The sequence below is a fragment of the Empidonax traillii genome, unplaced genomic scaffold (genome assembly GCF_003031625.1).
Source record: "Empidonax traillii isolate 1590-97213 ecotype Southwest subspecies unplaced genomic scaffold, ASM303162v1 scaffold448:size1359114, whole genome shotgun sequence".
In the NCBI taxonomy this organism is placed as follows: domain Eukaryota; kingdom Metazoa; phylum Chordata; class Aves; order Passeriformes; family Tyrannidae; genus Empidonax; species Empidonax traillii.
The window spans coordinates 1,281,938-1,303,658 of NW_020955641.1; the positions used below are offsets into that span (position 1 = coordinate 1,281,938).

Sequence of the window (21,721 nt, forward strand, 5' to 3'; positions counted from 1 at the left end):
TTGAATTTTAAAATCGTGGTGTACTGTAATTCTGATTTACTTGTTTGCCTTGCTATCCACTGTTGAGGATACAACACCAAGGCAACGTGTTGTGATCCAAGTCAGACCTGCCACGCTGGCAATCTTCCTTCCTGTCAGCCACATTTCCATCCTCTCCCTTTGTTCTGGCAACTTTCAGCTTTGGGACTTGTTGCTGTGCTCATCCAGCTGAAATCAATTTTTAAGTGTTTATTTATTTATTTCTTTAGCCCATATCAGTTTTCCAAACCGTCTTGCTTCCTGGGTGAACAAACAACAGTGCTAGAGAAACGATTTGTTCCCTTTTTCTCTCTGTGGGAGGGGTGCTGGGAAGCCTTAACTTAGATCTTACTGGTAGAGAAACTAATGCAAATATAAGAGGTGCCTAGAAATACATATGTAGACATGATTTCGGTATGGTTTTAGTCTGGAATTGCTTTGATTGTATTTAGCATAAGTTTTTAAATTAGAAAAAAAAAAAGGTGTATGGAAAGAAAGAAAGAAGAGACATCACTGTCAATTAGCAGTTTATGCTGTGTTCTGACAGTAAGGCATGTTGATGTTGCTTGTTTTCAAGAAGAATTACGTTTGAGCATCACAGGAAAAGCAAGGGAAACAACATCCTACTTTTAGACATTTTCTGAGCTGGCACCTCCTTCCATTGAGAAAAACGAGACTTCTCAGTGAGTTGTCAGGAATCGCTGCTGTGAAGTGTTCACAGTGCAGCGCTTGGCAATGTTTAGAGCATAAAAAGGTCTGGTTGTGGTCTGTGCTCCATATGCTGCAGCCAGATAAGATCCCTGATATAAATAATATAGTTTTGTTTGGGGTTTTTTTTTTTTGTAGTTTTTCCCAAGATAAAATGTATTAAACCATTATCGTGGTTATCTGCTTGAAAACTGCATTGCCATCACATAAAACTGTCCCTCTAAAATCATCCTAAAGTGTGAAATTAAGTTGCTTTAGGGTTTAAGTATGCTTTAGTCTGTCTCCTGGGAGCACTAGTTACTAATGCTTTAATCACATGTTGGCACACTAAAACAAAGATTTTTAATTTTCAGGTGAAGCTCAGGTGAGCTTGTTGTTCCCCAGTGGGTGGTTTGCAAGAGCACTCATAGGTGCTTGGTGACAACCTTGGTAACATCACAGACCAATTAATACCAACCTTGTGATGTCAAACTAGGTATCCTTTAGTGAGGGTTTAAAAATTTATCTCAGGTGTCTATTTCTTCTCTTAAGCTGGAAGCACAATTTTGAAATGGTGCTAAGAAAGCAAAAATCACACAGGAAATCAAGAAATAAGAAGACTAAGCTTGCTGGGCCAACTTAATTTTTTAGTAAATTTGGCGAATTAATTTGGCAAGTGAATTTGTGAGTGCAAGTGGTTTATCAATGGAATGTTAATTTATTCTGCTGCATTTAGTACACAGAACGTTTCATTACTTATTAACTGAGTGCTGAGCAACTGCTCGTGATCTCAGCCTTCTCAGTTGGAAAGTTGTGGGGGTGCACAAATTAATGCTTTTCTGAGGCTTGGTTCAGGTTGAGGTGCTGAGGATGTGAAAGGAGTTCAGAAGGAGCAGGGAGATGGCAGGAGTATGTGCCAGCTGGTGACAATCTGACATGATGGGATATTTCCTAAAGTGAGACCGTTCTTGCTCATCAAACACTTTAAATAAAAAATATTTGCTTGTCGTAGAAGAGATCACACAAATTATTGCTGCTCCTTTCTGGTGCAGAAACTGGAATCCAGCTCTGAGGTAATGGAGTCACCAAGTTATTGCAGAGTTTAAATCAGAACAAAAGAGACCAGTCCTCTCAGATTAGTTTCACTTCCTTCAAGTAACACAACACCAGGAAAATGATTCAGGTTAAAAAGTAACTTTTCTCCTTGTTTTAACAGGAATCAGGTTCTTGATCTGGTTCACAGCTCAGCCACTCAAACTCTACTCACACAGCTGCAAGAGCCAGGGAGGGAGAAGAAATGTTGAAAGAAATTCACACAAAATGCAACTTTAGCTTTCTTTTAATCTTGGTTGCAATTGGAAGATATAGCTCAAAAGATTTAAGTAGGTGCTGCCATTCTTTTGTTACTTAAACTGAATTAAAAGATTGTTCATGTTATTAGGTCCCTCACAGATTGGTAAATTGGCAACACACCGTGATAGTTAAAGACATGGGTCTGTTCCATTAGCATGACTAAATCTGAAAGAAGATGCCTGTGCATTGCTGTTTTCCTGTCTATTCCTTGATTTTTCCAGTTACATCTTACATTGCCTCAAGGAAATGACTTGCTAGTTGCAAAAAAAAAAAAAAAAAGAAGTTTATTTCAGGTCAGTTTTTGTATGTTGTCTATGAGTCACCACTTGTTTATTTGAGAATCCCTTGTATGCTCAGGCTTCTTGAACCACGGAGGAGAATTACACTGCTTAAAGTAGATTTTCAAATCACTTACCCAGGCATCTTTGTTTGTGTAACCATTTCATAGGGTCAGTATTGAATCAGCACCTTTTCTGCTGAAGTGTAGATTGGATTTGACTGTGACTGAATTGTAATTCAGTTCTGGTTTAGCTAATACCAGTTTAACCCTTTTCCTGACCTTGAATCAGTTAATTTAGGAAGAAACAGCATTTAAAAATGAAAAGCATTACATCATGGGGGGGCAGGAACTTTACAGCTGATTTTCTTTTTCATACTTGAAGCTGAGTCACAATGTGCAGAGTCACAGTCAGCTTCTTGGTAATCCCCACAATCTGAGGCTGAGGAGCTGAAAGGAAACTCTTGTGCTTCACTGGTGGCAGTTTTGTGCCTGGATGTAAGAAATGGAAACCAAAGGGCAGAAAACTATGCTGGTTTAAGCAGTCCCTGCATAGGTACAGTCAGGGAATAAAAGCTGAGTCTCTTGAGGGAGTTACAGTAATGGCTTTATTTGCTGGTGAGAAACTCTGGCTCAGATATCCTTGCAAGTCCTTTGGGGATGTTGTTTGCTGTAGAGAGAGACAATTCTCTCATCTCCCTGCACTGAGAAAACAAGAGTAAGGCATGATCAGCACTTGACAGTGAGAGTAGTTTCCTTAAGACTGTCTTTAGTTATGTGTGGAAAGGCTCTGTTGGGAACTGCAAATTATAATAAAGAAACAAAGACTTAATGTGGTGACGGGAAGATGAGAAAAGGTACGGTGTGATGCTGGTTTTGCAGATCACTGGGTGCAAACAGTTGCCATGCTGAATAAGCTCTGTTCTACTTTCATGAGGAAAAAAAAAAAATAGAATTCAGAGCTTTTTTTGGTTTTAGGTTTGATCACTTCGGTTTAGCTGTGGGCTTTGGTTCAGCTGACACTGATGCTGCAGCATTTCTTCCAGCACAGCTGGATTGGCGAAGCTCCCTTGGGATATGGGAAGCAAATCCCAGCCCAAGGAGTTCTTCTGCCACCTTCTGTGCACAATCAGCTAAACTGACAAACCCACTGAGCCTCCTCCTCCTGTCAGCAGAGTTGTACCGTGGTAGGATTTTTACTGTCATAATTGCTCAAGGAGGGGAGGAAGCAGACACACATACAGGTGACATCCCTTATCTGGCAGTTCTCTGGAATGTCAAATCAATCCAAATTTTGGGCTAAACGGAGTGGCAGGCAGGTTTGCTTGATTCAAAACACATCGAGTAGCAATCGTGGCCTCAGACACATCGTATTGATTGAATCCAGCCGAGGCGTGTCAGGAGATAACTGGTCAGGAGATAACTGGTCCTAAGTGCTGCCTACAAGTGTGAAAGGGGAGTGGTCTGTGGGGAGGAAAAAAAGTCCCGTCCTAGTGTCAGAACTCAAAACATGAACATTTTTTGTTTGTTTCTTTAAACCAGCTTAACTGTGTTTTGCCAAAGGTTTGCCCCTCATGTCAACATAAAAGTTTCCCTGCGAGCTGACACCAGGTTTGTGCTGGGCAGCACTGCTGTGCCTACGGAACTGGTGGCAGGCACTTCTCCTGCAGTTGTTGCAATGACTTGTGCTGTTAGCCTGGTGCAGCTGTTCCAGGTTCTGAGTTTTTTTGTTTTCCTGTGCACTTCTGTGTGTTGGGGATGGTTCAGTTATTTCTCTGTGACGTGGGTGACTTCTGATCCTTACGGTTTTGACCGTGGTTCTGTTTGTTGCATGCATTAAAAGCTTAGGGAAAAATTAAACATGTTAAACCAACTCTGATGAATTTCCACTTTTATTTTGCCAAGATCATGTCACTGCTCTATGGGTGTCCGTTACAGCTCATTACACACCTGTTTCTTTTGAAAACTATCAGTAGGTTCTTTATAATTGAGCTGAGCATTAGAAATCATTTAAATTTTGTTGAGAGAACGTTCTTAACTTTAAAAAGATGAATTTAAAATCTTTGCACGGCGTGGATGACAAACCATAACCTTGTTGGGATGTTCTGCACTCTTTAACTGTGTTCTTTGCATCTGTTGTAGATCCTGGCTCTGCTGAACGCACAGCACAAAAAAGGAAATTTCCCAGCCCTCCACATTCCTCTAATGGCCACTCACCACAAGATGCATCAACAAGTCCTATAAAAAAGAAAAAGAAACCTGGTCTATTGAACAGTAATAATAAAGAGCAGGTAAGAGAAGTCATGGTTTTGTTATGCTGGAATATGAAACAGTAAAGGATGTAGGGGCCGCTGATCAGGAGCTCACTCCTCTTTAGGAAGCTCCGTTCTTGTACTCTTAAGAAGTTGGTTATTAATTTTTTACTGCAATGGGGGTAGGAATTGACATTATCATTTGGGTTTGAAGGCTCTTTTATTATTGTTGAGGAAGACCACCTATGTCCTGCTTACTGATTTCACAAAGCTACCAAGATGTATAATCAATAAATGTAATTTTGAACAGAATTATTATGAAGAAATGTAAAAACAATTAAAAAACCAACAATAGCTGTTATAAGATAAAACCATTAAAAGGAAATGCTCAGTGGTGTGATATCTAAGATGAGAAAGATCTCATAATGCCAGTGGAAGTTCTTCATCTGCTTTCAGTCCTGTCCTATTACGAATTATTAACAAAAGTCAACTCCATCCTTGGTTCTCTGCAGATTCCCTCCCCTTCCTTAAAACTTCTGGGCAATGTACACTCCTACCAATAGGAGGTGAATCAATGGGTCACACTGGCTTTTCAGCCTTTGTGCTGGAAAACTCATTTTTGGTGACTTCTGAATACTGAATTGACAGCATTTGTTGTAATCCTTGGAAGAACTTGACTCTGGAAGACTTCAACACTTTCTGGTTCATTGTATGATGCATGTGAAAGAATTTTATGTGTTGAATAGCAAATGCTGTGAAGCATCTGCGTCATCTTAGAGGAGATTACATGAAGGCAGTCTTGAGCCTTGCTGAAATTATTTCATGTCTCATGTAACAATGACATACCCGTGTATTTTCCAAAGTTCTTTTGTGTGTCAGTCACTGGTTGTTTTTTTTTACCAGGAATAATGAACACGGGATTAAGTTTTGAGCATTTAGAAGCACTTTTTCCTGGCATAACAACATCCACATTAGATATTATCCTGGCACAATTGCACTGGTGAAGAAAGGAAATGAAATTCCCAATCACTGCAGTTGTGCTGCAACAATGCCTATGAATAAATCAGGCCTCGAAAACCAGTGTCAACCCTGTTTTATTTCAGGATAACTGGGAGGTCTGACATGTGGAGATGTGCTTGCAAGTTGTGCACTGGGGTCACTTTGGCTTTTGCTGAGCTTCACTTCAGGCTGGATTTATTCCTCTACATCCTCTGGGGAGATGTTGCCCCACTGAAGTCTGAGCTTCTACCTGTGCAGCGTAGAGATAATTTTACAAACAGTGGAATTGAATCCTAGGGTATTAATTTCCACTTTTTCTTCCTGCATTTAGAAATACATGTGAAAACACAGTTGCAGTGGTTGAACGTGGTACATTCCCCTCGGTAAATCCTTTTCTGTTTTCCAGGTATCTCAGACCTGAAATGTACAGGATAGAATAAATAATGAAGAAAAACCAATCAGACTTGCCTAATTTGCTGTGTTTATTACAAGTCAGCAAGAAAATATCATCTGTTTAGTTTCGTTCAGCTTCCACAAGTTGTTTCTCATATTGTCTTGCATGTCAAATTTGAAGTGGGCCTGAAGATTGTTGTGTTTGAAGTAGGTGCAAATTCTGCTCTGTGTGGTAGCAGGAGTTGTTAGAGATCCTTTTGCTGCTGAGCAGATGTGAGTTAAGTTTTGCTCTCAGGTTAAGTTTCAAGTATCATGTAGCTGATAGCTGTGCTTCTGATTGGCTGATCAGTCTGTTTTGAGGTACCACAACATCCCTGGAAACCTCTTTTGAGTCTCTGAACCTTTTTTATTTTTGCTTTGTTTTGTTTCTTAAATTTGGCTTAGGCAAAATAAGGTGATAGATGTCTAAATGGTATAAGCATCCTTGAACAGAAAACTGATTCTTCTCATGCTTCAGCAAAAAAGGACTTCTCTTCAGTTTGGATGTTCTGAGCTGATTTCTGTGGGATAGTTTCACAGGTTTTACGTTTTCCTTAAAGCTGAATCTTTGAATCTTACAAAGTGTGCACATACTACTCATATCTACTTCAAAGTCAGAATATGTATTAAATTCTTCTGGTGATTTCCTTTATCTGCAGTGGAGGAAATGCCCCACAGCTCCATCTTCACGTATACAAGATTGAGATTTTGGTCTCACAGCTGTGGTGCATAAAGCTGCAAACAGAACATGTTTCTGCACTGGAAATTACACTGGAAATTACTGGAAATTCCTTTCCTTACTCTGTGTTTCCTTATGCCTTTGTACCTGTTTGAATGGTTGTAGTAGCAAAACATTGAAATGGAGTTAATCCTTGTGCTGTCCCACTTACTCCTCAAGGTCTCAAAGAACCTTCCTTCTGAAAGTCTTGTCATATTATAGGATTAAATGTGTATATATATATAGAAAGTACAGAAGTGTCATTTTGCTCATTTCTGTGGTGGGAACAAAGTGTCTTTTGAGGCTTTATCACCTGTAGAACAGAAAATGAAAACCACCAAAACTGACAAATTCTTAGGAAATTTTAGATGCCAGAATGTTTACGGATACCATCCTTTCTTTGCCTAAAATATTATGCAGTGTTAGATAACTGCAGATGATACCACTTCTGGGTGTTTTTGGAGTTATAACATCTTCAGTTGGGTTGTCACTTCTACCTTGGAGGTCCTTTATTCATGCAAATAATTAGATCTCATCCTTTCTAACTTCAGAGATCTAAAAACATCATGGTTCAAAGTAGCATGTGGGTTGGTGTTGGTGACATTATTTATGCCCCAGGTGACTGATTCTGTACAGGATGCCCCAGAGGTACAAAATCACACAGGGATGTGACAGCCCAGGGATCTCAGACCTTCCAGATGTGTAAATGTAGGACACATGCAAAACGACCTGAGAACCAAACAAAATGGTTTCGCTGACTACAAGCATTTGGATGCTTGAGTGATGTCATGAGCACGTGGTTTTTACATCAGACAAACTGCCTAAAATCTCAAGATTGTTTCCCCCTGTGCCCTCCTCAGCAATTAATTAATACCAAACAGAGAACTGAAGTTCCCTTATCGTTAATAAATAGAATGGAGTTTCCCAATAAATGTTAGCAGCTCTTCAAAGCTGATATAATAAACTTTAGGTATCTGTGGACCCCCTTAAGCCCTCCCAGGCTCTTCACTTCTTGTGCTCTGGCATCAGCTGTGTCGTCTCTGAGCTGTCGGGCTCAAGTGGAAGACCAGTTCATGCAGGTTACAAATTTAACGCTGCTTTCTAGTGCAGGCAAAGCAATGGAGATTGTGAGTCTTTAATTTTGATGCGCATTTAGATGACGAATGAAATCCCTCCCGGTGCTCCTGCTCCTGTAGCGGAGGTGGCTGCTCAGGATGTTGTGAATTCGCTCCTTTGTCACCCTTCTCTACAGTTTGCCTTATTAATCAGAATTGGTGCTGGCTTGCTTCATGGTGCAAAAGCTGTGAGCTGCTGCAAACTAGCCCAGATTTGCATGGTGTTCTACTCCTTGTTCCAGGACTAACTTCTTCAGTTGTCCCAGGTTTAGCCACCACTAAATGTCTCAGTATTTAGCTTGCACAGCCCCGTGGAATTCCGAGTTCAGAAGAGCTAATGGCTTCTGTAGCAATAATTCTTTCTTGAAGCTTCAAGTGTTTGCTCTCTCTTGTTGGATTGCATGTCTTGCACTCGACGCCCTCACTTGCCACGAAAAATTTGTTTCTGGTCTTGAGTGCAAACTGTCATTCGACATCTGAATAAGAAGTAAACTCCTTCATGACTGATTTTGTGCCATGACTAAGATACTGTGCTTTGCATACGTGTTAATCAGACTCTGTTAATTGCTGTTTGCTTATAAATTTATGAATGTTAACGATGCGAAAAAATGCAAATTTGTTTTGAAACCAAACCTGTTTTTCTTGCCTACATTTCAGTCAGAACTAAGACATGGTCCGTTTTACTATATGAAGCAGCCACTCACCACAGACCCTGTTGATGTTGTACCGCAGGATGGACGGAATGATTTCTATTGCTGGGTTTGTCATCGGGAAGGCCAAGTCCTCTGCTGCGAACTCTGTCCTCGGGTTTATCATGCTAAGTGTCTGAAACTGACAGCCGAACCAGAGGGGGATTGGTTTTGCCCAGAGTGTGAGGTCAGTGGGATGGAAGGGGCGCATTTCTTTGTGTGTGCTGAAATGTTTGTACGGGAGAGGCTCTGCTTCACCGCTTGTTCTCCGTGTGTGTGCCTGGGTTGTGTTTGCCTTCTTATCACCACGAGTCTTCAGCCTCTCCTCTGTGTTTCCAGCTCTGGAAAAGCACCATTTCAAAGAGTGGTCCCTTCGTCAGGCACCACTAATTATGAAAAGGTTCTGCAGTTTTCCTCTAGTTTAACTTGTGCTTCTCCTTGGGGGCTGATCAGCTTTTCAGCAGGTGCAGAAAAAAATGCACTGTAGGGTCTACATAAACAAGTGGGTATTTTGTTATTCTTTCTGCTGAGGGGCTAAGGAAGAATTTAATCATTCCTCTCCAAAGATTTCTGGGGAGAGGATACTTAGCACCCAGATATCTATAATGAAAGCAGATTTGTTTATTGCATGGTTTTTTTCTTTTGATCACTTACTATATTAGAGCCCAGGTGACCTTCTCACTTGTCCACATTGCTGTGAACCCACATTGTATTTGGAAATTTTATGTATTCACACCTTTACTTTGTGTGATCCTGAAGATGATAGATAATTTTCTGGTATTTTCCTTTTTTTTTTTTTGGATGAACATACCAAGAACAAAAACCAAGTAAAACAAGCATCTGAAGTACTTACATTGCATCCTCAGAAAGGGCTTTTTCTGGTATAAAACAGCTATTATAGTCCATTTGAATACTAGAATGTTTAAGTGGAGAAGGACTTACCTAGAAATATTTACTGACAAATTTTTTTTTTTTTCAATCTGAACCTGTAGAAAATCACAGTGGCAGAATGCATAGAAACACAGAGTAAAGCAATGACAATGCTCACCATCGAACAGCTATCCTATCTACTGAAGTTTGCACTACAGAAAATGAAACAGCCAGGGGTAAGGAACTTTTTTCTTGTTCCAAATCACCACGCTTCCAAGTTTCAGCTCTTCCAGTCACTCATTCTTGCTTCTAAGTTGTTTCAGCAATTCTGGTCCCTCGTTCTTTGCCACGCAGGCTGTGCCTTGTTTTCACGTGCGAGAAGATAACAGTTAATGGAAATGTGATGAGTTATCTTAACTCCTGTTGCTCTCCCGTGTGTAAGTTAGAGGAGCAGAGAGGGTGTCTCTGTGCCTGCAGTGTTGTAGTCACTGTAGAGCATGTTGGGAAAACCATATGTGCAGAATGATGGGCTCTCTGCATCTCTTATTCTCTGTGACAAGTATTTTAGCATAAGAACAATAGTGACAACTTCTTCCTCTGGGTACTGACAGATTTTGGCTCTTCAAATCCTTTCCCTCTGGAGTGGTAAATACTATCAGATGGAGCCCTTAGAAGCTTTAATGCAGCTTTTCAGTAGCAAAGTGTCAGTGTTTGTTTATATTGAAATCACGAAGTGTTTTGGAAATGTGGTTAGAAAGCTAATGTCTAATGAATGCTATTGAGATGTTTTGCCCTTCAGGCATTTTACTAATAACCTGTTGTGTTGTTATCAAGTCCTTTCATTGGTTTAGTCCAAGAATTGCAGTCCCTCCACTTTGGCAGATAGACTGTGCAGTCCCTCTGAAAAAAGTTTGATTGCCATCATTGGTTTTAAAGTTGTGATTCTAATGAGAGTCAGGAAAAAGTATTTGTGAGTCTTGTGAATTGGAAATACCGTGTCTTTATGCTTCTAAAAATGCTCTGCTGAACCTCATCTAAAACTCCACACAAAAGAAACCCTGACTGCAAATCATAACAGTACCTTTTATGAAACCTCTAATTTTTGCAGTTCATTATGTCCAGCATATGAAAAATCAGTCAAATGAGACCTTTTAGTTCCTGTTGTTCTGCTAATAATTTACCTCCTTACAACATTTTATAATTACCTTTGAAGAATTTTCTCTGATAACGCAGTTGGAAGCAGTGTTAGAAAATGAGTGAGTGTTGTGTCATTGCTGTAACTGTTCCACATCAGTAAGCAGTGTGGTTTATTATTTCCCCTAACAGACAGAGCCATTTCAAAAGCCAGTTTCACTGGATCAACACCCAGATTATGCAGAATATATCTTTCATCCAATGGACCTTTGTACATTAGAGAAGGTTTGTATGACGCTGACAGAGGCAGGTTCCTTGACTCTGATTGCTATTTCTGAAGTGTTCGATGGTGGGGGAGAGAAAGTTGCTTGAAATTATTTTGATGGGGGTTTTTTTGCTACTATAGAAGTCAATTCAGTTACCACTAAATCACATGCCAGCTCAACAGTGACACTGTTTTGTCTGAACTGGTAAATGCTCAGGAAAAACAGTGTGTAAAAGACAAACTTGCACTGCTGACTTCCTCCTGTTAAATTCATCTAATTCCAGGAATGATCTCCAGGAACCAGGGCTTGCATTTGATCATCATGTTTGTAAGCTATTTGTGGATCACTGGTTCATTGATCTGAGACCATTTGGTGTATATCCAGGGGTCATTCCAGACTCATTTTACTGATCATTCAGCAAATACTGTGATCTCCACTGCACTGAGGTGTAAAAGAAAAAAAACAGTCAAGAGGTGGATAATGGGACTTGCATTGTCCAGCCTGGCTTGAACAGTTCCAGGGGTCAGTTTTATTAATTGTATAACTGATAGGAAACAATGTTGAGGAAGAAGCTGCCCCTTTTTACTCATTTCTGTTTCCTGATGTGTTCTTAATTTCTTCTTTACAGAATGTTAAAAAGAAAATGTACGGTTGCACTGAAGCATTTTTGGCTGATGCCAAATGGATTTTGCACAACTGCATTATTTACAATGGGGGTAAGTGTTGATACTTACTTATGTCCTCAAATATGAAACTTTTAAATAAGTAAAGCCATGGAGCCATTTGTAGACTTCTAGTTGGTAAATGCTGAAAGTATCTTTGTTAATGACCATAATTCCTAAACGTAACAGGGTTGTTTTTTTTTTAACAATTTGCATAGATAAAAGTGCAGGGCCAAATACAGCCTGCGCTGTCACTTGCTCATTCCACCTTAGGAAAAAAAAAAAAATCACATAATTTTAAATCATAGAATGGTTTGGGTAGGAACAGACCTTAAAGATCACCTGGTTCCAACCCCAAAGTTGCTGTAGCATTTTGCATTGTGCAGCACTTCATTGAGACCTACCTGAGAAGGTCATTCAGCACATCCCTCACTGAAAGAGTGCCTTGGTGGGGGGGAGGCTGCAATAGACTTTGAAAAGGAGCATTGAAAGATTATTATATTGTTACATTGAGAAGAAAAGTGCTCATGTCCTGCTTTTGCAAGCATATAGTTTACACATAGGTTTTTACATCATTTTTAGATGTTCTCTTCTGTTTTTTTCACTACCTTTTAAATCTGAAAACTGTTGATTTTATCATAATACTATGTACTGATTTCCTAATTAAAGCATTTCATTGTTTCCCCAGGAAATCACAAATTGACACAGACAGCAAAAGTCATCATCAAAATCTGTGAGCATGAGGTATGAGTGCCCCAATTAAACTAAACTGTTCTGTGTTTTTAAAGTGTTCAATCTCATGTATTCTGGAGTGAAATAATATCTGTTTTCTTACCTGTGTGTTGCAGAACTATAATTTTTGTAGGCTTTCTTATCCACGGCCTAGAGAATGGTGTCTGGCAAGGGCATTGTTAATGTGTTTTCCATTAGGATATTAATTATTTATAATTAAAAATTCTGGGAAGGGGAGGGGAGAGAAGACTGGATATATGGATTCTGCACAAAGACAGGATTTGAGATGCTGCAGCAGTGCCCAGCTCAGGGGGATGGTCAGTGCCCTGGTATCCTACTGGCCACAATACTGCTGATGTGCCATTGGCCTTCTTGGCCACCTGGAAATGGTGATTTATACCCACAAATTGGGGGGAAAATGGTGCTTGCAAACTAGACAGGCTAACCTGATAGTACTTGGGACTCTCTTTAATCTCTCCAATAACTTTGCTTTTTGTTTTCAGATGAATGAAATTGAAGTATGTCCGGAATGTTATTTAGCTGCTTGCCAAAAACGAGAAAATTGGTTTTGTGAGCCTTGTGTAAGTTAAGGATTGTGGTAGTATGGCCACTACATTGAACTAGTAGTTCTCATTTCACTGTTACTGTTATCCCCTCTTTGTTTCATCTGGGATAGAGTTCATTTTCTTCTTGGTAGCTGGCACAGGGCTGTGTTTTGGGTTTAGTATGAGAATAATGTTGATAACACACTGATGTTTTGGTTGTTGCTAAGTAGTGCTTACCTAAGTCAAGGACTTTGCAGTGTCTCGTGCTCTGCTATGACACAGACTTACATGAAGATTAAGAGCATTTCAAAGATTGGCCCTAGCCTAACTTACACATTTAGAGGGGGCTAATCAAAAATAAATGAATACAGAAGTGCAATTGCATTGAGTTGAGTTATGTGAGGTTTTATGGTTTGGGCTTTTTTTTTAATATAATTTTAGCATTTTGTCCTCTCAGGATTTATGTATATGTAGTAAAGTGGACTCTTGTATTTGGCAAATGCCTTGAGCATGTTGAATCTTTACTGCACCTAAGTAATGTGTACAATTAAAAGAAAAAATCATGTTTATGACCAGATTTGAAGGTAGTACTGCTTGCATTTTCTGACTGTGTATTTTGCCTCTTCCTCTAGAGCAATCCCCACCCTTTGGTCTGGGCTAAACTCAAAGGCTTTCCATTCTGGCCTGCTAAAGCACTGAGGGATAAAGACGGGCAAGTCGATGCCCGTTTCTTTGGCCAACATGACAGGTGGGAGTTTAACCAAAGGATGCCTTTGGCTGTGCTTAAAAAAATTCCTGTGGTGGTGATTTTGTGCTCTTAAGAGTTTTTTGTCTCCTGTCTTTTGAACCTTGACCCTAACAAACTATGTAATAATGTGACATACACGATTTTAGTTCCTTACATGATGTCTGTAAGATTGGTACGCACACGGTCTGGTGAGTATGCAGGTTAATTCCTGTGTCTGGTGGTGTGCTGTGGAGAACTGTAGGCTCTTAGAAATGATCTGAGGTGTGCATATCTTTGTGATTAGGCTAAAATAAATTAGTATGTGCACAAAAATTGCCAGTGTCAATCCACGGTGTGAAATATAGTTATATTATCTTTTATTTTTCTGTTTTACATATAGGGCCTGGGTTCCAATAAATAATTGCTACCTCATGTCTAAAGAAATTCCTTTTTCTGTGAAAAAGACTAAGAGCATCTTCAATAGTGCAATGCAAGAAATGGAGGTTTATGTTGATAACATTCGTAGAAAATTTGGAGTATTTAATTACGCCCCTTTCCGGACACCATATACTCCCAACAATCAATACCAAATGTTGTTAGACCCTGCCAACCCAACTGCTGGAACTGCAAAGACAGACAAGCAAGAGAAAATCAAACTGAACTTTGACATGACAGCATCACCCAAGATCCTGATGAGCAAGTCTATGCTGAGCAGCAGCACAGGCCGTAGGATTTCACTGACAGATATGCCACGGTCACCAATGAGTACAAACTCGTCCGTTCACACTGGATCTGATGTTGAACAGGATGCAGAGAAAAAAGCAACTTCCAGTCATTTTAGCGCCAGTGAAGAATCCATGGACTTCATTGAGAAAAATACAGGTAAAAAAATAAAACAAGCCACCAAAAATGTGGGGTACAGGACTTTTGTGGTGCACTAGTTCTACTCCGTGTACTCTTAAAAGACAGGCTGCATTATGACTTGGGTTATGAAGAAGTTTTAGAAAAAAAGGTGTTTAACTTCCAGTATTACATCAGTTCTCTCTGTCACGTTGAAAATTAAGTAATAATCTGGAAAAGTGACCAAACCCCTTCAGTTTAAATAGCAGAAAATAGTCATAATTATCAAAATGGAGAGTGGAAGTAAATACAAAAAGAGTTAGAATTGTCATGATTAGGAGGTATTCTAGTTTTAAATCTGTCTTTAATAATTTTGTGCTTTTTTCAGCTTCTCCAGCACCAACGAGAACAGGTCAAGCAGGGAGCTTGTCAGGCAGCCCCAAACCTTTCTCTCCTCAAGCATCAACACCAATTTCTTCTAAGCAAGAAAGAACCTCCACTCCAGGAAGCATTCTGAATCTTAATCTTGGTTAGTCTTGACCTTTGAAAACCTAATACTCTTATAGCTGAACAAATTGTGGTGGTGTCAGTGCAACGTAGTATGAACAAACTTGCTGGTATGTGGCTTTAAATGAACAAAGGTCTTTAAATGAGGCACATCTGTAATTATTGTTTCATCAGATTTGCTGGGGGGTGGTTTTGTTTTGTTTTGTTAAAGAAAGTTTCTGTTATTGTTACTTTGTGTTGATAAGAAGCAGTTAAAGGATGTTTGTGGGGTTTTTTTTGCTGAACTGTACCAATGAATGTTTCTAAACAGTGGGTAAGTTTCTAAAGGTTGTAATTACATGAAAATTGCTGCTCTTCACCCATCAGTCTCTCGGGTGAATTGTTGGCAAAGTTTTCTTATGACCTTTGGGATTTACTAGGTGATATTACCCAGAGAAAACAGGATTCTTCCCCTCAGTATTGGCCAGATATTTCAGGAAGGCTTGGGTGCAAATGCTGAATTGTGTCTTCACTGCCTTACAGATATTCTGATCGTAGGTACAAGTCCACAAGTCTTGTTTTTCAGCACGTTAATCTGTCTGTGTGGACATAATCATAGAATTAATTCCTTCTGCTGCACTGCAGCTGTTTGTCATCTCATCTGGGGTGACACTGCATTTGGGAAAACGTCAGGAATTCTGTAGTGCTGCAGTTGTTTGAGCCACAGGTGGGAGACATCAGCTGGAGCATATAACCTTTTGAGTAAAATGTTATGGTCCATGAGCAATATCATAAAAGAGCTGCTTGAATGCTTTCAAGTAGAGTATCAGTTATGTTTTCAGCTTTGGGGAATTTCCTCTGCTAAGTATACTCTGATGACAGGAGTGAAAATGGCAACCCCTCTCTCTTCATTTGTGTCAGCTGTGCCAGACATGGATTCTTCTGTGAATCTGTAATGATTCTGTGACATAACTTCTTGTCTCTCACTGTCCTGTGTGATGTGAACGTGGTTTCTCTCTGCAAAAACAGAAGTGAAAGTCCAGGAAACAAAGACATTTTGTATCTTGAGCAGAGTGCTAGGAGGACCCTGGGACCCTGCAGTTCAAACTTGTAAAGGATGTCTGCTCAGAGCAATCATTGGCTCAGCCATTCCTGTTCATTTCACTGATTTTGTACATCAACAGAGCGTGTCTTGTAAATATGTATTTTTTTAAACTCAAATAAGGCAATGCTGAGCCACATTTAACTGCTCTGGAATGAAACTTCAAAGCACAAATGCACGTTGTGCCAGTGTTACCTTTTGTCTTCTCCATGGCCTCTGGCCTCTCCCAGCACATGGCACTGGCTCTTTTGATCCTACCACGAGCCAGTTCAAAGAGTTAAACTCGCCAAATGTAATTTTTCTCTCCTTCCCTTCCCCCTTCTTCATGTGCCCTTCCTCTTCCACCAACCAACTCCAGCTGGTTTAGTGCCCTGAGCACTGATGGAGTGTCAGCACTCTTGGCAAAGAGTCCAGGATAGGACTGTGCCACAGGAATACAGTCTCTGAAATGGAAAAATTGAAGCAAAAATGTGAAACATAGTTGCTAAGACAGTTTTAGCTTCAGCACTCTAGTATGTGCTCTTTGCAGACAGTTATGTGTGTTTCAGAGTGAAAATTCTCTACCTGTAGATGAAAACTCAAGATTTTGCTGACATATATGGAAACATGTATTATTTTATCTTTTATTTAATAATCTATCCAGTGTAACGATCCACATTTTTATATGTATTCTCATGACTTAACTTTGGGATTTTAAATGGTGACTGTAAGGATTTTTATTTCTATTTAATTTTCTGTGAGAATACTGCTACTGATGGTAAATAACAGCAGTGGTTTAGTAGGAGCGCTGTCAGACAGCTTACAGACCTGAATGGTGATTTTTTGATAATTTCACATTGATGGGGAAAATGTCCACGTGATTGATGCACACGAAGTATGTCGTGTCAGAGAGGAAGAATCCATGGTTTGCAGTAAGGTCATTTTAGAATTATTATTTAGCCCATAATTTTAAAAGAAGTGAAATACATTTCAGCTCGTCCTCGGTGAAATTTGCCTTATCTGGATGAGTGATCTCTGCTCCTTTTGTCCAAATCCTTTCCTCAGTCTCTGTTTCTCTTTCTAGATCGTAGCAAAGCCGAGATGGATCTGAAGGAGCTGAGCGAGTCGGTGCAGCAGCAGAGCACTCCCGTGCAGCTCATCTCCCCAAAACGGCAGATCCGCAGCAGGTTCCAACTTAACCTGGACAAGACCATAGAGAGCTGCAAAGCACAACTTGGTGAGTGTCCCTCAAGAGCACAGTGGGCAAATGAAGGATGAAAAACCTTAAATTAGGTGTTAAAAGAAGAGAACACAATGTTTGAAATCTTTGAGGCAAGTGGAATGGACTGAACTCGTTTACTTTAAAACACAGTGAGACCTGATGTTTCAAATTTGTGTCAGCAAGCTTTCATCTTTTAATCTGTTTTTGTACCATTCTGATGTAGGTAGTGTGGCAGGATTATAGTCTTACTATTGGCTTTGTAAACTGAAAAAATTGAGGATTGTACCCAAATTCTGTCAGCTGCACAAATTAAATATAAGTCAGTCAGTCATATATATAAGTAAGGATGCAAGGAAGTAAGTATGTATGTCATCAGGTGAATAGTATTAGTGATTTTTAAGCTGGTTTCTTGAGGATAAAAAATAAGTCCTCTTTGTATTTGCCAGCATTGGGTCCTGAGTTGAACAGAAGAGCTTGCAGGTGGTGGAAAAAAAGCAGTGAACAGAGGGCTGTTGAATGAAATACAAATCTTAATTGGAGTATGTGGAGATTGATTCTTGCACATTTTTGTGGTACTGAGACAGGGCACTATGTTTGTAGCTTAAGGACTGAGAGTTAAGATAATGGGGTGTGTACACTTTGTTCCAGCATATAGAGTTGTTTTTTTTGGTAATTTCAGTCTGTCTGATGTCAGCATGGAATGTACTTTCCTCCCCACAATTAGGAATAAATGAAATATCTGAAGCTGTTTATACTGCAGTAGAACACAGTGACTCTGAAGATTCTGAAAAATCTGACACCAGTGACAGCGAATATAGTGATGAGGATCAGAAATCAAAGAATGATCAAGAGGATGGTGAGGACAAGGAAGGTACAAGAAGTGACAAAGAATCATTGAGCTTGAAAAAAAAACCTAAGCCCCCAGCACAGAATGAAGACAAGGAGGAACTTAAAAGCACAAGTCCAGAAGTGGAGAAAACGGAAGAACCGGTCAAGGAAAAGTCCATTTCAGACACTGAAAAAGAATTTTCTGAAAAGGGAAAAAGTTTACAGCACCCTGCAAAGGAAAAGCTGAAAGGTAAAGATGAAACAGACTCTCCAACTGTGCATTTAGGACTGGACTCTGATTCTGAGAGCGAACTTGTCATCGATCTAGGAGATGATCATTGTGCTCGTGAAGGAAGGAAAAGCAAGAAAGAATCTAAAGAACCTTCTCCCAAACAAGATGGTAGGATGAAATTCTTCCCTTCCTTTTTTTTTTTTTTCTCCTGTTCTGTAAGGCTGTTACCTAAGACAGAATTGTTACCTCTGTTTTTTCATTGAGATAAAAATCTGTACTAAACCAATTTTTAGGAATGATTTTTCATTCTTTGTGACTATGGAAAATGGGCAGGACCCGTCACTTGGCCTCATTGAACTTCCTGCTGTTGTCCCTAGCCCATCAATCCAATCAGTTTGTCAGGATTTCTCTGCAGAGCCTTCCTACCCTCAAGCAGATCAACATTCCCACCCAACTTGGTGTCACCTTCATGTGGTTGTCAATGCCAATTCACCCTTGTTTAGAATGTTTTTAGTGCCCTGTTCCTTCACTTACTGTTCAGTCGTTGATACTTTAGAATGTACTTATCTCCTGATAAAAATTGGGATGACAGGTGTAAATGGGAACCCAAAAATGTCCTATCAAGTGCTAACCTCTCACGTTAATTCAGAGGAGGTCAGGCTGGTTTTTCTGGGTTTTGTACTTTTTGGTTTTGTTTTGCTTAGTTACTGATGCTTCTGAACTGCCACCAACTTCAGCTAGGCTGAAATGACTTTTACTTGTAGCGTATCAGTTACTTCTGAGGAAATTAACTCAAAGCAGACTGGAAGGTATATATGGCTCTTCCAAAAATAAGATGGAGGTCTCTGAATCAGATGTGTTTGTGAAGAGCTGGTGTAACATTTTCTGTTTTGTTTAGTCGTAGGCAAAACTCCACCCTCCTCCAGCGCAAGCACCCAGCCTCTCCCAGAAACTCCAGTACTCACCCGTTCTGCAGCCCAGACCCCCCCAGCTGGTGTGACAGCAACTACCAGCGCTGCTTCCACTGCCAGTGCTCCATCTGCAGCGACAGGGAGCCCCGTGAAAAAGCAGAGGCCTTTGCTGCCCAAGGAAACCGCCCCTGCTGTGCAGCGGGTGGTGTGGAATTCTTCGAACAAATTCCAGACGTCTTCTCAGAAATGGCACATGCAGAAGGTACAGAGACAGCAGCAACAGCAGCAGAGCCAGCAGGCTCAGTCACAGCAGCCTCAGTCCTCTCAAGGGACAAGATACCAGACAAGACAAGCAGTGAAAGGTACACACTTTCTAACCCAATGTGCCTGTGGTGCCGTAATTCCCCAGTAGTGATCTCAGTGCTCCAAGGCTACCCAACCAGGAGTTCTTCCATATAAACAGGTTCTGCTCTGATAAGTGACTTTAAAGTACAGCAGCTTACTCACCATACCTGCTCCTTCTGGTGTGTATTTATAGAGTCATGGCTCTTTATTTTAATGAGGGAAAACTTGTGTGTGTGTCTGTGTAAATATTTTTGCTATTCTTAGCCATCAGGGATTTGGAAGAGCGAACTGAATTACATTCTGGACTGTAAGATAAAACCATTAACTATTCCACTTGCCTGTTTACCACTCAGAATCTACAAATTGCTTCCAGTTTTATCTGACAAGAAGCTGATCTGAATGGTTTTTCAGAGTATAATTTGACGACAATGAAATTACCCAGGCTCTGTTTGTCTTTGAAATCCCTGTTGTTTAACAGGACTTTGATGGTAGTTTACTGAACAAACAGCCCTGGAAATTTTAGAATGTTTTCTCAACCGTTTTCTTACCATCCCTTTGCCTGAGGTTTCACTAAGAGCAGGCACAGGGTAACACAAGCCCATGCTGCTGTTGCTTCACTTCACAGAACAGCAGCTTTATGTAAATTAGCTTCACTCGCAATTTCAAGTTAATAAACTGAAATGTTTACTGCCGTGCCTGATGAATAGACATTCTCCCCTCTGCTGAAACCACTGGTACGCTGGTGACTTCACAGAGAAGAGAGGTTTAGGTAATGGCTCACATACAGATGTTCATCAGAGGCTCATTCCTCTGGTCCCAAACTGCTTTTGGGGCTGCCATTTCAGCAGGGCTGAGGAAGTGGTATCTCCCTGCTTGCAGACTGCACAAGTGTGACACAGAAAAATATTCAGTGAGGAAAAATAAATGTGAAACTTGGTGAAGTCTCATTTTTAATAGAATCCTACTTTAATTCACACCTTAATAATATGGAAATGTCGAAGTCTACCTTATATGTGTGATATTAGTAGGGAGTTCTCCAGATTGAGAGGTCAGGAAGGGGCTTCATGGGAAGTGGGATAGAAAAGTCCAAGGATGGAAGTAATACAGAACTGAGGGAGACTTTTGCACCGACCAGTCTAAAATCACAAGTATTTAAATTCAAAGTTACATTTGCTTCTTTACCTTCAAGCCTTGCAATTATGTACAAGTTCAGTGGCTGGGCACTGTATAATTAATCGTTAGATGGCACCATTGTATAAGTAATGCAAGTCTGAAATGATTATGTGCACACAGTTTAGTTTGATACTGAAGTTAGAAGTTTGCCCATTTATTTTCATAATTTCTTCTGTGATTGATCCACTATTGATCCACTCAATGTTCTCTCTTTTTTTTTTTTTTTTTTTAGCTGTGCAGCAAAAAGAGATCACCCAGAGCACTTCCACATCCACCATAACCTTAGTCACAAGCACTCAGCCTATTTCTATGGTTACCAGTTCTGGATCTGCAAGTACACTTTCTTCCTCACTTAGCACAGACCTGCCAATTGCAACAGCTTCAGCTGATGTGGCTGCAGATATTGCTAAATATACCAGCAAGGTAAGTTCCTGAGTAAGTATGTTCCCCCAGCAAACAATATTTTGTCATCTGTGTTCAGTACATATACAGAGTTGTACTTTTCTTTTAAAGCACTGTATAACTTCATCAGTTGGTAATTTTCATAAATGTGTGTCCATGCATTAAAACAGACACTAAGTTGTTGAAGAGAGGGGGTGATGTAGTACTTGTGTCATGACAGTGAGGGAAGAGACATTGGCTTTCCATATACTTTCTTAGATCTTTAATTTAAAAAAAAAATCAATATGAACACTGTATATTTTTACATTGCATTTCTTTCCCTAATTCATGGTTATATATTTTTTTTTTTGTTCATAAATTATGTCAGTAGCAATTACCTAGAAATGTAGAAGATCAAGCAGTTCACCAGTTTAGGACAGAAAAAACAGTCCTGATCAAAACTGTTGTGTTTTACCTTCTACATAGTTCTCTAAATGTAGACCCAGATAAATACATACATACATACATATATATATATATATAACATTGTTGATAGCAATATAAGCTCACATTAGAGTGGTTGAAAGGAAGTGAAAGTGGGAATCTATTAAAAATATATATTTTTTTTTCTCTCTCAGATGATGGATGCCATCAAAGGAACAATGACTGAAATATATAATGACCTTTCAAAAAATACTACTGGAAGTACAATAGCTGAGGTTAGTGTAACATTAAAAAAAAAAAAA

At 39.8% G+C, this 21,721-nt stretch overlaps 1 protein-coding gene across 4 annotated transcripts in view; it reads left to right on the forward strand.

Moving 5' to 3' along the window:
- ZMYND8 (zinc finger MYND-type containing 8) overlaps window positions 1-21,721 on the forward strand; it is a 44,214-nt gene that overhangs the window by 15,939 nt on the left and 6,554 nt on the right. For all 4 annotated transcript variants that reach the window (XR_003572494.1, XM_027895047.1, XM_027895049.1 and 1 more), the window contains exons 3-17: window positions 4,478-4,626; window positions 8,509-8,727; window positions 9,533-9,646; window positions 10,737-10,829; window positions 11,439-11,526; window positions 12,161-12,216; window positions 12,708-12,785; window positions 13,382-13,497; window positions 13,877-14,358; window positions 14,705-14,845; window positions 16,968-17,120; window positions 17,830-18,333; window positions 19,064-19,438; window positions 20,827-21,017; window positions 21,614-21,694. Coding sequence is in view for 3 of the 4 variants with exons in the window: in XM_027895047.1 (XP_027750848.1) it covers window positions 4,478-4,626; window positions 8,509-8,727; window positions 9,533-9,646; window positions 10,737-10,829; window positions 11,439-11,526; window positions 12,161-12,216; window positions 12,708-12,785; window positions 13,382-13,497; window positions 13,877-14,358; window positions 14,705-14,845; window positions 16,968-17,120; window positions 17,830-18,333; window positions 19,064-19,438; window positions 20,827-21,017; window positions 21,614-21,694 (2,840 nt within the window). In the remaining variant the exon portion in view is untranslated. The remainder of the gene's footprint in view (window positions 1-4,477; window positions 4,627-8,508; window positions 8,728-9,532; window positions 9,647-10,736; window positions 10,830-11,438; window positions 11,527-12,160; window positions 12,217-12,707; window positions 12,786-13,381; window positions 13,498-13,876; window positions 14,359-14,704; window positions 14,846-16,967; window positions 17,121-17,829; window positions 18,334-19,063; window positions 19,439-20,826; window positions 21,018-21,613; window positions 21,695-21,721) is intronic.